This window comes from Callithrix jacchus, chromosome X (genome assembly GCF_049354715.1).
Source record: "Callithrix jacchus isolate 240 chromosome X, calJac240_pri, whole genome shotgun sequence".
Classification (NCBI taxonomy): Eukaryota; Metazoa; Chordata; class Mammalia; order Primates; family Cebidae; genus Callithrix; species Callithrix jacchus.
Window position 1 is genome coordinate 114,494,973 of NC_133524.1, and position 14,222 is coordinate 114,509,194.

Sequence of the window (14,222 nt, forward strand, 5' to 3'; positions counted from 1 at the left end):
GTCACATTTGCAGATAATTCGAGGCTGAATTACATATGTATTTCCCAGTTTCTTACATTCTTTTCACTTTATCTTGCTTCTCAAAATAGATAAATTAAAGCACCCTTCAAGATGGTTACAATGTTCTTTTAGCCCATTAAATACAATTGTGATCTAGTGGCAGTAAATATCTGCAGTATAAAGAACATATGAGTCATATGAGACATTTATTTTTCACATTTGATGTAGGCCTGTAGAACTGGGATAATTTTATGTCTGGCTTAATCACACTTTAAATGGAGGGTGGTGCAGGAAGGTGCAGGTTTATATGCATATGTGTATTTTAACCTCTGTCATGAGAGTTAGATGTGTTTTGTACTAAGATATATGCAGTTAATATTTAATTCTATGACATTTTCTAATTCAGTTTTTAATTGGTTTAAGTAGGAAAAGTCTAAAGTATGTAAGTATTACAAATATTTTTCCTAATGGAAAATAGTTTTTGAGAAAATGAAATTGAGGGAGATTAAATTTTTTGGCCTTCTTTTCCCTTTTTCTATATGGGATTTCGAATTAAATTCTTTGATTTTGTTTGAAATAGGAAAATGTACATTACAGTTTTTTCTTCTGTGAAAATATGAAATAATTTGGGGAAGTCTGATTTTGTTGTTGTCATTTTTCATTTTCTTTCTTTCTTTCTTTTTTTTGTTGTTGTTCTTTTGAGACAGAGTTTCGCACTTGTTGCCCAGACTGAAGTCCAATGGCGCAATCTTGGCTCACTACAACCTCCACCTCCTTAGGTTCAAGCAATTCTCGTACCTCAGCCTCCTGAGTAGCTGGGATTACAGGCATGTGCCACCACACCTAGCTAATTTTGTATTTTTAGTAGAGGCGGGGTTTCACTGTGTTGGTCAGGCTGGTCTCAAGTTCCTGACCTCAGGTGATCTGCCTGCCTTGGCCTCCCAAAGTGCTGGGATTACAGGCATGAGCCACCACACCTGGCCTCTTTATTTAAGTGTAGTCAAGTGCAGCAGTGACAAGAGGGAGAAAGAGTACAACAAGGAGTTCAATATGTAATTGAACAATCAATTGAGATAACCCACTGCCTTTAGATTAGCCATTGTTGTTTTTTCTTTTTGCTTCATATGGTTTTCTAATTAAAAATTTAGTTTAAAATGGAAAAAGTATATAGGCTATAAGTAATGCAAACATCTTTCCTTAATGAAAATATCGCATGAGAAATGTGATTATTTGGAGAAAATAGATTTTTAAAAATAATTTCATTTCCCTTTTTCCCCCATTGGAGTTAAATATTGCTTTAGGGCAAGTCACATGAATTTTTTTTTTAATAAAAAAGTAGTAGTATAATGGGCCTCAGGGATGTTTGTTCTAAGATATTCATTCAGAAATTTACTTGTTCCAAGCATGTCTGAGTCTTTGATCCCCCACCCATGGCTCTAGTTGGACATATCAGTCTCTTTCATTGTATACAAAGGAGCCAACTGACTGTGGTTGAAACTAAATCCAGTATTTTTACAAATTTGTGGTGTAGCAATTTTGTGGTCATAAAACTGAACTGGTTTTATGTCTGAGTTATTTATCAGTGAGCTTTATAGTAAGTGAAATTCACAGTTGTAATGAAGCTTTAAGGAGAAGAAATTGAATGTAATGTTATGGAAGGCAGTCTCACCTCAGAGAAACCCATGTTGCATCTGTTGAGAACCTTTTCTAGGTGAGGCACCATCCTGTAATTTCACCTTTTCTTTTGGCCATAGTTCATTATTCAGAGACATGACCTTAGAGAATAAAGAAATACTGGCTGACTAAAGGGGATGGCTCAAACCTTGAGCTGAGGAAGGCCATATGTCCCAACATTTGCATTCACAGGCCTTGGAAGGGGAAGGATTTGAAGGCTGGAGTGCTTTGGTCCAGTTTCTCTTCACATTTTACTGTCTGAGTGAGACAGAAAGGAGAGCAGATAAATGGGTGGAAATTAAAATTGATCTCCATGGCAATGACTTGCCTCCTCTGGCTCCACAGATAGATAGGTATTCAAGAGGGAGCTGTCTAGTCCCACACATTCGCATTCCTTTTGTAGATAAATAGATTCAAAGGGGAAGAAGTCATGCTTTCAGGTACAAATCTTACACATTGGGTCCTTTTAAGGAGGTTTTTGTCAGTCATACAGGCTAAGTTAGAACAGCTATAATTATCCAATATTCTTCAGGCATAATACCTGTTTTGGCTTGAATTACTTAGGTAATTGAGGAAAATTTTTCTGTTTCTTGTCTTGAGTTTTCCATACTGACAGTGTTATTCTGCTCAGATCCACCCAATCATTTTCTGCCTACGATGTCTATGACCTCAATGAAAACATAGTTAATTGTCCCACAATCCACACTTTTCTTCCCCTTTGCGAATAGAATATAAGTGTTCAGACATTGAGCATGAACAGATGAATTTAGATTGCCTGAGCCTGTGAGCTCAGAAGGAAGATTCTAGGAGTTTTCTTTAAGAGACAGATTCCTCCCCTACTTAAAGGAATTCCTTTACACCCAATATCTTTTTTGTGTTTTTATTTCAAAATACCAATTATTTTCAAAGATTGATATCTGTGGCAGCCGAGGTCCATTGCCTAGCTCTGTTAGCTGAGCTCAGTGTTGATCAATTTCCTAAGCAGATGCCTCTTACTCTGTTCATAACTTAAACGTAGGTAGTCCATGGGGTTCCAGCCTTTTGTGCCTTTCAGCCTAAATGCTGTTGACTCCCACATCCAGATCTCTAAGTCAGGCCTCTCCCATTTTTCCTACTGCCATTACCTCAAACGCAACACATCCCATACTGAACACACCGTTTCTACTCACTGTACTTCAAAATCTGTAATTCATTTGTATTTCATGACTAAGTTCATAACATCACTATCTATTGAATCTCCCAAATTAGGGATCACTGTATTAATCTTTTTTTTTTTTGAGACAGGGTCTCACTCTGTCACCCAGGCTCGAGTGCAGTGGCACCATTATAGCTCACTGCAGTCTTGAACTCTTGGGCTCAAGCCATCCTCCTGCCTCAGCCTCCCAAATAACCAGGACTACAGACCTACACCACCATGCCTGGCTAGCTTTTATTTTTTGTAGAGATGAGGGTCTCATTGTCTTGCCCAGGTTGGTCTTGAACTCCTGGCCTTAAGTGATCTTCCCTCCTCAGCCTACCATGTTAGTTTTGATGTTTCCCATACCTATTTCTGTCAGTTTTGCCTCCTGCACAGCTCATAAAGAAAACCAAATTTTGACTGTTTTGGAACATATATTGCATGGGGAAGACAAAGAATAAGCACATAGAAAAAGTAATATTTGAAAGATAAATGAGAGAAAGGGAGTATAGACCGTCAGGGAGTGTGCAGTTTTTGGTTTTTTTGTTTGCTTGTTTTTGAGATGGAGTCTCACTCCATCTCCCAGGATGGAGTGCAATGGCACGATCTCAGCTCACTGCAACCTCTGCCTCCTGGGTTCAAGCAATTCTCTTGCCTCAGCCTCCCAAGTAACTGGGACTACAGGCACGTGCTACCATGCCCAGTTAATTTTTATATTTTTAGTAGAGACAGATGGGGTTTCACCATGTTGGCCAGGATGGTCTCGATCTCTTGACCTCGTGGTCTGCCCGCCTCTGCCTCCCGCGTGAGCCACTGCGCCCAGCTGGGAATGTGCAGTTTTCTACATGGAGTTAGGGAAGGTCTCCCTGCAGAAGTGTCAGTTGATCAGAGGCTTGGAAATGAGGAAGCAAGCCATGTAGCTATCTGAGGGAAGAGGGTTCCTGACAGAACAGCAAGTGCAAAAGCCCTGGTATGGGAGTGTCCTTGGTGTGCTGGCAAAATAATCAAGGAGGGCCAGGCATGGTGGCTCATGCCTGTAAGCCTAGCACTTTGGGAGGCCAAGGCAAGTGGATGAGAAAGTCAGGAGATCAAGAACATCCTGGCCAACATGGTGAAACCCCATCTCTATTAAAATACAAGGGTTAGCTGGGCATGATGGTGCATGCTATAGTCCCAGCTACTCAGGAGGCTGAGGCAGGGGAATAGCTTGAACTTGGGAGGAGGTTGCAGTGAGCCGACATGCCACAGCACTCCAGCCTGGTGACAGAGCTTCCTCATTTCCAAGCCTCTGATCAATTGACACTTCTGCAGGGAGACCTTCCCTAACTCCCTATAGAAAACTGCACATTCCCAGCTGGGCGCAGTGGCTCACACGGGAGGCAGAGGCGGGCAGACTACGAGGTCAAGAGCTTGAGACCATCCTGGCCAACATGGTGAAACCCCATCTGTCTCTACTAAAAATACAAAAATTAGCTGGGCATGGTAGCACGTGCCTGTAGTCCCAGTTACTTGGGAGGCTGAGGCAAGAGAATTGCTTGAACCCAGGAGGTAGAGGTTGCAGTGAGCCGAGATCATGCCATTGCACTCCATCCTAAAAACAAGCAAACAAAAAAACCCAAAACTGTACACTCCCTGACAGTCTATACTCCCTTTCTCTCATTTATCTTTCAAATATTACTTTTAACCAAGGAGGCCAGTGTGGCTGGAAGAGAGAGGAAGGCAAGCATGGTAGGAGATGAGGTCAGAGCGGTGAGAAGAGACAGGGAGTCATGTCATGCAGGGCTTTGCAGGCCATAGTACAGACTTGTGACTTTTTCATTGCCTTAGATCCGAGTTTTATCACCTTCCTCTAGGATTTCTCTATCACTATTTAACTTTAGTGTAAAATGTCTATAAAGGCTTGTTAAATGAAAACATAAAAAGAGTTCAAATGAAGAATGGACAGAGAACAGTTGGGTTTTGCCATTTTTAGTATATTAACATAAATCTATTTTAATATGAATCCTATCTTTTTTTGAAAATGATTCATACTCTGTTTTGTAGAGGTTGGACTTTTCAGGAATTGAACCCGATATAAAGCCATTTGAAGAAAAGTGTAACAAACGTCTCCTGGTAAATTGCCATGATTTAACTTTCAATATCTTGGGCCAAGTTGGAGACAATACAAAAGGACCACCCACAAATGTATGTATGACTCTTCCTTCTACCCTACTTGCATCAGTGCATTAAAGAAATGTCTTTCTCAAAATAATTTGTATGCCAAACTTCCATGACATGCTATATTGGTGTTATATAGGTAAACTTCCGTGTTATATAGATAAACTTCAATTTACCTATATAACAAAGCTGCACATGTACCCTGAATCTAAAAGCTTTATGTATATATATATATGTATATTTTATTACAATAAAAGATCTTTTTATGACTGAGAACTATTAATAATTGACTATGTGAAGATTCCAGTGCCACATATGATAAATTAGACATGGAAGAATTGTATATATCTCTTTCTTTTGCCAAAATATGGCTATGTTCTCATTTTGAGAATTCATAAAATCTTATCTACTTAGAATAGCAGATAGAGTAGGCTCTTGATGTTCCAGAGGAGCATGTCCCCCAAACCTGGAAAATCATCAAATGTGTAAATTCTATTAGATAATATGATTTCTTCTATGAAATTGATTCGTAGCAATGAGTAAGGATCACCATAGCCATGCTGGGATACAGATGCTGTGCTGTCTGCTAGGCTCGGTCACTATTCTATAGCATTAGGTTTATTTTGGTCTACAGAGAAAATTCTAAGTGATAGCTGTCATGGATCATTTGAGTTGCTTAGAAATCCTTGGAACTGTAAATGTAAAACCTTCAAAGAGACTGTTTTGTATGTTCATCTTTATTTTTTGGTTCTAGTTTTATCTATTAAAAATAAAACAGTGATGATTGATTCTCTTACAAAATAGCTGAAAAGTACAGACTTTCCTGTGTGTAAAGGGTTAATCTGTATTCCATCTGGCATGAAATTTCTCTTTGTGACCATCTTTCCAATGCCATCTGTAGAGAGGAATCATGTCTTCCAAAAGTGCTGATAGGGCAAAGCTTTTGTCAAGTAATTTGATGTTGACTGTTTCTAGCTCTTATAAAATGTATAGTTGAGTAAGTTGGGACAAACAGAAGAGTAGATTCATTTCTACTCTATAATATTGGCATTATTTTTTAGGTAGTTTCAGTAAATGCGTAGAGAATTAATTTTTGTTCATAGAACAATTTGTGTTATATAAATGTAGCTTTTAATTTCTATTTTTTTGTAAACTTTATAGTGTGTGAAATTATCTACACCTGACAGAGGTTAAAATTTGATTAAGTCTATTGTTTTGGAATGCCCTTTCTTCTGTGCGGATAAGCCATAATATAATTTTAGCTAAGAGTTGAACTCAGAAAGGAACTGTAATCACAGAAACTGGAGGAATAACAAATTTATTTTGCAATTGTGTCTCTCCCCACCATCCCCCCGCCAAAGTCTTAGTTTTAAAACGTAATTGTTTTCATTCCCAGGTTGAGCCCTTTTTTATCAATCTTGCCTTATTTGATGTAAAGAACAATTGTAAGATTTCAGCAGACTTTCACGTAGACCTGAATCCCCCATCTGTCCGTGAAATGCTGTGGGGCTCTTCAACCGAACTGGCCAGTGATGGTAACACAAAAGGCTCTTCACCCGAGTCTTTCATTCATGGAATTGCTGAATCTCACTTACGCTACATAAAACAGGTAACGAATGATCTTTAGTCTTACCAGTACATTCATAATAAGAAACAGAAATGTTCTTGTGTTATTTTGTGGTTTCAGGCCAGTGTTTTCATGGCATTCTCTCTCATGTAAGGTCTGTCAATAGATATTTTTCTTCTGACTGAAGTTTGAGGGCAAAAATTGAAACCAATGAACATGCTAGTAACATGTTAGCAAAGGAACATTTTTAATGGGACCATAATGTGAGAGAGAGGGAATTATTTTGTGAGATAGAAAGCTGATACAGACACACATAAACACACCAGCACCCACACTCATGCATATACTTCTGAGTAAGGCAATAAGTGCTTGAAAGTTTTGGTTTTTAAGAAAAATTGACCCTAAATTAACTCTCCCACCCCGGATTTTCATGTCCATTATGAGTAGGTCATTTGAATGAAGCATATGGGCTCTTTATACAAGGAGTTTTACTTGAAAAGCAATGGGTGGGAACTGCTTGTGTCATAGCTGTAATGCTACACTCTTCTGCTCTATCTGGAGCAAAGAAACCCTTTCAGAAAGAGCTTAACTGTTCCTTGGAATTCTGACCTCTGACCAGATTGGAGGCCATGAGAAGTTAGCAGAGTGGAATTGATCATCTGCTTGCTAGACTTCTGCAGCTAAAAGGAAATGAGAGCATGGCAGAAAATTAAAGTCGAAAGAGACATGTGAACAAAGCTGCTCATGTTGTAAGGAGATTGATTTTTCCCTAAATAAAAATTTCATTCCTTTTTTCCCTGATTATAATGATAAGTACATTCTTATGTAGAAAATTAAAACAATAAAGAAGTATAAAGAAGAAAGTAAGTCATCAAGCGTAAGACAATAACTCAACATTTTGGTAAACATCTTTTCAGACATCTCTGTCATGTATATAGAAATACGTACACATTATGTATACTCATATAAAAATTATATCATATGCTGTTTTATACCTACTGTATTCTTTTAATATATTTATCCTATATCAATATCTATAGATCAGTCACATTCAGTATTAAAAGCTAACGTGACATTTCATTGATTTAGCTACTTAAGACATTTCTAATTATTTACTATCAGAAATAATGCCGCATTGAGCCTCTTGTGCACACATCTTAGCTCATTTGTTAAATTATCTCCTTGGAATAAATTCCAAGCATTGGGATTTTTAGGGTCAAAGATTATGCTGATTGATATAGATGATCAAACTTTTAGAAAGACTTTTTTACATGGGCTGTCACTGTCCTTTTGTGGCTGCGCGTTTCTGGTAGCTTGTCCTCAAGTTAGCCCTTAATCCCTGATAGCCCCTTAGCTTGTTACTCAGACTGTAGTTGTCACCTCTATGAATATTCCACAATGATGGTGGATGCTTCTGAAAGAGGGATTGGGCAAGTACAGTGTTGGAAATATTTGAGAACCTGCTATTGAATTTTATGTTTAAAATTTCCTGGCTGGGCACAATGGCTCACACCTGTAATCCCAGCACTTTGGGAGGCTGACGTGGGCAGATCATGAGGTCAGGAGTTAGAGAGCAGCCTGACCAACATGGCAAATCCCCATCTTTACTAAAAATACAAAAATTAGCTGGACATGATGGTGCAGCCTCAGGAGGCAGAGGCAGGAGAATTGCTTGAACCTGGGAGACGGAGGTTGCAGTGAGCCAAGATCATGCCACTGCACTCCAGCTTGGGTGACTTAGCGAGACTCCATCTCAAATAAATAAACAAATAAAATTTCCTGCACAGTATCAAATAAGTCATTTTATGTCAATATGTATTTCCTCTGTTACTTCAGTGTGTACCACTCCGCTGTATGTTCAATGCAGGAATTTTAAATTATGATTTCAGATGTCATCTAGTTTGTAATTTGGGATAGGAAGAAAATCAACATTTAAAAAATATCTCCTGTGTGCCAACATTATTCCATTAGTGTCTCATGTAATCATAATAGTTTGTGAAATCCTATAATCACTACTGTTTGACAGATTGGGAAACTGAAGCTCAGGGAGGTTAAGTAAGTTGCTCACCATGACACAGCTAGTAGTGGTGATGGCAGGATTTGAATCTAGGTCTGTTTGAAATAACTTGACTAAGAATATTAGACGGAATGTAATTAAATGCTGAAATATAACAATAGCACATGCCCTGCCACACCCTGGGAGCTTTGTAAGTACTGGTGGCTGGGGGAGAGGAACTGGTCCATTCTCTAGAGGTAGGGTCCAACAAAGTAGGTAAGAGTCTCCCTAGGGTGGGGAGGCATATTCACGCCCCTTCGTAAGAAACAAGGACTAGGCCAGAGACCTTGTCTTAAAGGGCCAGACTTCCAGCCTGTGTGGGATTTCTGGGCTCTCTCTGGCCACCTTCTGCATTCTGGGTACAGGCAGAGGGCCAGAAGCTGATGGGACAAAAGGTAAAACAACTCCAAAGAGTGTCCCCTAGCATTGGAACTCTGGTCAGTTAGAAAATGGACATCTCTGTGCCTCAGCATCTTCATCTGCAAGTGGAGGTAGTGATAGTACCTGTGTCCAAGGGCTGTGGGGAGGCACAAACAAGGTATGTGGTTCTGAGAAAACACTCAACAGTGTGATGGGCACACTCGGTTTGCTCAGTGCAACGTAGTAGCTAGGAGTAGTAGCAGTAATAGTGATCTCAGATAAACAAGTGAAAACAGCAAGCTTTTATCAATTGTCAAATATCTTAAAATTACAATAGTCATTGCTGGCATTAATGTTGGGAAATGCCTAAAGTACTGAGAATGGGAAAAGATAAGTGCTCAGTAAATGTTGGCTATAGCAATAATCAGTATTACTATTCTCAAACTCCTGGGCTCAAGCACTTCTCTCACCTCAGCCTCCCGAAGTGATCGGTTTTCAGGCAGGAGCCACCATGCCCAGCATTATTACTGTTCGAATCTGGCCTTATCATATGAGATATTGGTTGTATGCACCTCAGGGCTGAGAGGGAATATAGCACGGGCTGTATAATCTGGAAGCCTGGACTGCAATCTTCTTCACCCACTTACTCACTGCACAAACCTCTCTGTGGCTCCATTTCTTTTTCTGTCTTTCTATTATTATTATTTTTTTTTTTTTTTGAGACAGAGTCTGCGTCTGTCATCCAGGCTGGAGTACAGTAGTGTAATCTCGGCTCACTGCAACCTCTGCCTCCTGGGTTCAAGCATTTCTCCAGCCTCAGCCTCCCAAGTAGCGAGAACTGCAGGCATGTGCCACCACGCCCAGCTAATTATTTTGTATTTTTACTAGAGACGGGGTTTCACTGTGTGAGCCAGGACGGTCTCCATATCCTGACCTCATGGTCCGCCCACCTCAGCCTCCCAGAGTGCTGGGATTATAGGCGTGAGCCACTGTGCCCAACCCTCCATTTCTTAATTTATAGAATGTGTATATAGTAGTGCCTACATTTCAGAGTTTTTATGAAGACTGAATGAGATAAAGCATGAAAACGATCTAGCATGGTTAAATGCCAGTTAGAGTAACACTGCACTCAAGGCACACTCCTCAGCATACCTTCTGCAGGGGTAGCTTGGGCAGTCTGCCAACCTGGTCAGCCTCACAGCTCAAACAGCATGTTCCCAGCAGTACCAGAAGCCAGGTTCTGTGACCTTGAGATACTTTGGTGGGCCACCTGGGTAATAACAAGGTACCTGATGTGCATTACTTCAATTAATCCATACAAGAAATGTATGAAATCACTATCACTATCATCGTGTGTCCATTTCACAGATGAGAAACCTGAGACTTAGAGAGAATGTGACTTGCTTAAACCCATAAATGTTGGATCTGGGACCCAAGAAATTTGACAAGCTATTTTAAACTACTTTGTTCACTTTCTCAAGCAAGTTTGAACCACTTTGTTCTATGCTTGCTACTTGGGAATTCAAAGCTGAATCAGCTATTACCCAGGATCCTTATAAGCTGTTTGACTTTGGGGAAATTTTTAGCCTCTTATACTCCAAGGGTTCTATCTGGAACAAATGAGATAATGTGTCTGAAATGCATTGGAAACTGAAAATCACTATATTAACAAAGTTGGTAATATACCAAGTAAAAAACAAAATTTTGGTAGAGACTCAGTGATAGATTTTTCCACTTAAATTCATTAGTGATTCTCCTTTAAACAACAGGCATAAGCAACTAACATGCTACATAGAGGATATTATATTTGGAAGGAGTCAAACTGGACAGGAGGTGACGTGGCTGTTCCACGTGTATTCAAAGAAAAATGTAACTTTCGTTGCATCTACATTAGTACATTTAAATAAAGTGTATGGGGGCAAAATGAGTTTTGGATCCTCTGTCTCCTACCTTTGCATTGGAAGCACCAGAGCTCTTAAACTGCAACAAAGGAATGTCTTCTAGAAGATGATTTAGTTTTTCTATATTAGAGCAGTAAAGTTTCTTTTTCATTCTTAGTGGAAAGAAATGTTAGTTAAATATGAATTGCTCTTGAGTGTTACATGCAGCTGCATTTAAAAATGTATATCTAGTTCTACTTGAGAAAGGTATGCTATTTTAGCACACCCAATTAAGCCAAACAATGTAGATTGTATTAAATTAGGTCTAAGAACTCACCTTATATACACAACCAAACCAAAGAGGCAAAGCAGTAACAGTGATACCTGTATTTTGGGGACTAACAGATGTGAGATTGGTGACAAAATATAAATTCCATTTGGAAAGGAATATTGGAAGCTTTGAAAACTATATGAAAGGAAATCCTACCTATTTCTAGGGTCCTGGACACAATCCTTTGTTGAATATCAACATTCTTTACTAACAATCATTAACCATAAACAACCATATGTACAAGGTTACATGAGTCTAATGAAGTACTTTTTTTCTAGGGAATTTTCTCAGTGACGAATCCACATCCTGAAATTTTTCTAGTTGCTAGAATCGAAAAGGTACTACAGGGAAATATTACACACTGTGCAGAGCCCTACATCAAAAATTCTGATCCAGTAAAGGTAATTTATAAAGATCGTTTGTCAGCTTTTCACCTTAATGTAGAATTTGCCTTTTTCTGATATTTTAAATGACATTGTCAATGGCCCTCTCAGGGGAAAAAAATTCTTTGCACATGCTATATATTCTGAAAACATTGTATACTGTGTATGTGTGCTAAAACGTGAATGTGGCATATTTTCCTATTGTCATTGATGTTCTGATAATGTGATAATCTGATTTCTCCTTGCTTATCAAAATAAGAGCCAAAAGCTTTTAGGCAAAATCCGCTAATTGACACCGTATCCTTGACAATAGCCATTCTTTTTCTTACAGTCCTTCATAAAGCCTTAGAATGAATTTCGGAGCTGGAAGATTAAAGATGATCCAGTTCTATAGTTCCCAAATGTCAGTTCATACCCAGATTTACTCCTGTCTGTGATGAAATGAGAAAAGAAAGACAGTGAACATTTCATGAAGCTAAATGTATTTAATTCGAAGGGCTGCCCTTTATTCTGAGATCTTTGCCCTTCCTACTTTTTAAAGGTTATGCATATCTTTCTTTCATGAAATGTTGGCATATTAAATGGCAGAGATTTAAAAATTGTTTTGTTGAATGTCCTTAAGTGGTAATACTAAAAGTTGGTAACCCTGTATCATCATCCACATTTCTGGAAACTTGTGAAATTATGAAATTCAAATGTTTGGAAATCATTGCTCTAATCTCATCATCTCCTTTTATAAATGAAAAACCTGAGACCCTGGGAGGGAAAGGGTTCACAGTTGAGTTCATTAGTAGCACTCCACGTCCTGTGTATTTATGAAGCATCAATCTGTTGTACATGGCATTTTTGTTGTGTACCCAAATAATGTTTATTAAGTGGAAGTTGCTGATGTGATGGGACTAATTTGTGGAGGAAAAATGTCTCAACAATATAGATAAAAGCCTCCAGCTCTCTGTATCCCTAGGGATAAGCATCCAGCCATCATTTCGCAGTCTGTTTAGACTCCATAGGCAGTTTATCTCCTTGTCATCTCTCAGTGCCTGTGCAAACAGCAGCTCCTGCCCACACTTAGACTAATTGCATTGACTCCTGGTGACTTGTTCCTTATCTTGGGAGTAGAAAGGGCAGCTGTATCCAGAAAAACTTCTCCCAAGAATGATGAGCATTTGCCTGCTATGTGAAAGGAACACTAAACATTTTTCCAGTAGAGGTCTTTGGTGCAAAATGTGCCCTATATCTATTTTGTCTGTCTTCTGCTATAAATGAAAAAAAGCTCTGTTAATGAGAAAACACAAAGCCTTTATGAAGTACTTCGGTCTTGCAAAACGGCTGGCTGATGTGTGTTGTTCTGCTTGTGGCTATTTCTGTATTTGTTTTCCGAGACTTTTGATGTTTTATAATGGTAAGCTGGGGAAATTATTTTCCTGGGTGGGCCCATGGCAGTTTTAACAAATACGAGCCTATCTTCTTATTTCTGACTTTAGACGGCCCAGAAGGTGCACAGGACAGCTAAACAAGTGTGTAGCCGCCTTGGACAATACAGAATGCCCTTCGCCTGGGCTGCCAGGTCTGTACAAATATAATCCCAACCCGTTCACTCATGTTCATATGTTAAGTTAAGGGCTGTTATCCTTACCAACATTCAACAGTGTGTTTCTGGCAGACCGGTTATATCTTGGACCCTTGGGATGTAAGAATTCTTTAAAAAATTTTTTTTTTTGAAACAGAGTTTCACTCTTGTTGCCCAGGCTGGAGTGAAATGGCATGATCTCGGTTCATGGCAGCCTCTGCCTCCTGGGTTCAAGCAATTCTCCTGCCTCAGCCACCTGAGTAGCTAGGATTACAGACATGCACCACCACACCTAGCTAATTTTTGTATTTTTAGTAGAGACAGGATTTCCCCATGTTAGGCTAGTCTCGAACTCCTGACCTCAGGTGATCCACCCGCCTCGGCCTCCCAAAGTGCTGGGATTACAGACGTGAGCCACCATGCCCTGCCAAGAATGCTTTCTCTTAAACTTTGCTGTGTATCAAAGACCCTCTCATTTTTTTTCATCTGTCTTGCTTTAGGGAAGTTTTCTTTGGCTTGGGTTACTGCTCTGACTGACACCACTTAATTTTACTGCATTTAAAAGCAGAGTTGATTTACTAGTGATGGAATTTTTTTCAGAAAAGCAGAAATTATAATGAGTCATATACAGTATGCCCCTATTTCAGAGTTGGCTTTGTTTGTGCTTTCAAAATCTATCATAGAATATTTCTGGAAAACAAACCAAAAATTCATAGGCAAGTAATGAAGTCATCAAATGTGAGTGTGTAATTAGTAGATTTTCTTCCTGATGACAAGTTCTGCCAGCATGTGTTAACTATATTTCCGATCTGATGGTAGGTTGCATTATTTTATCCAAATTTTGTAAGTTTATACAGGGATGACTTAAAACAAGTTTCTTGTTTATCCCCCTTTTTCAAGTACAGGTTCATTGGCTTGTTTGTGGTACAGCCTGTACAGCTTACTGGAGCTTCTGGGGAAAGGGCACCATGTTCTGAATAATTTAATCAATTATGTTCAGTGGGTGCTAGGGAATAGCATAAGGGTAGGAGATTCTAAGTTAATTAACTCTTTTATTTGTCATTATT

At 39.1% G+C, this 14,222-nt stretch overlaps 1 protein-coding gene across 5 annotated transcripts in view; it reads left to right on the top strand.

The window, feature by feature from the left end:
• Window positions 1–14,222, top strand: part of DOCK11 (dedicator of cytokinesis 11) — a 194,885-nt gene that overhangs the window by 73,625 nt on the left and 107,038 nt on the right. For all 5 annotated transcript variants that reach the window (XM_078362461.1, XM_078362462.1, XM_078362463.1 and 2 more), the window contains exons 11-14: window positions 4,895–5,035; window positions 6,405–6,617; window positions 11,481–11,603; window positions 13,070–13,152. In XM_078362461.1, coding sequence (XP_078218587.1) covers window positions 4,895–5,035; window positions 6,405–6,617; window positions 11,481–11,603; window positions 13,070–13,152 — 560 coding nt within the window. The remainder of the gene's footprint in view (window positions 1–4,894; window positions 5,036–6,404; window positions 6,618–11,480; window positions 11,604–13,069; window positions 13,153–14,222) is intronic.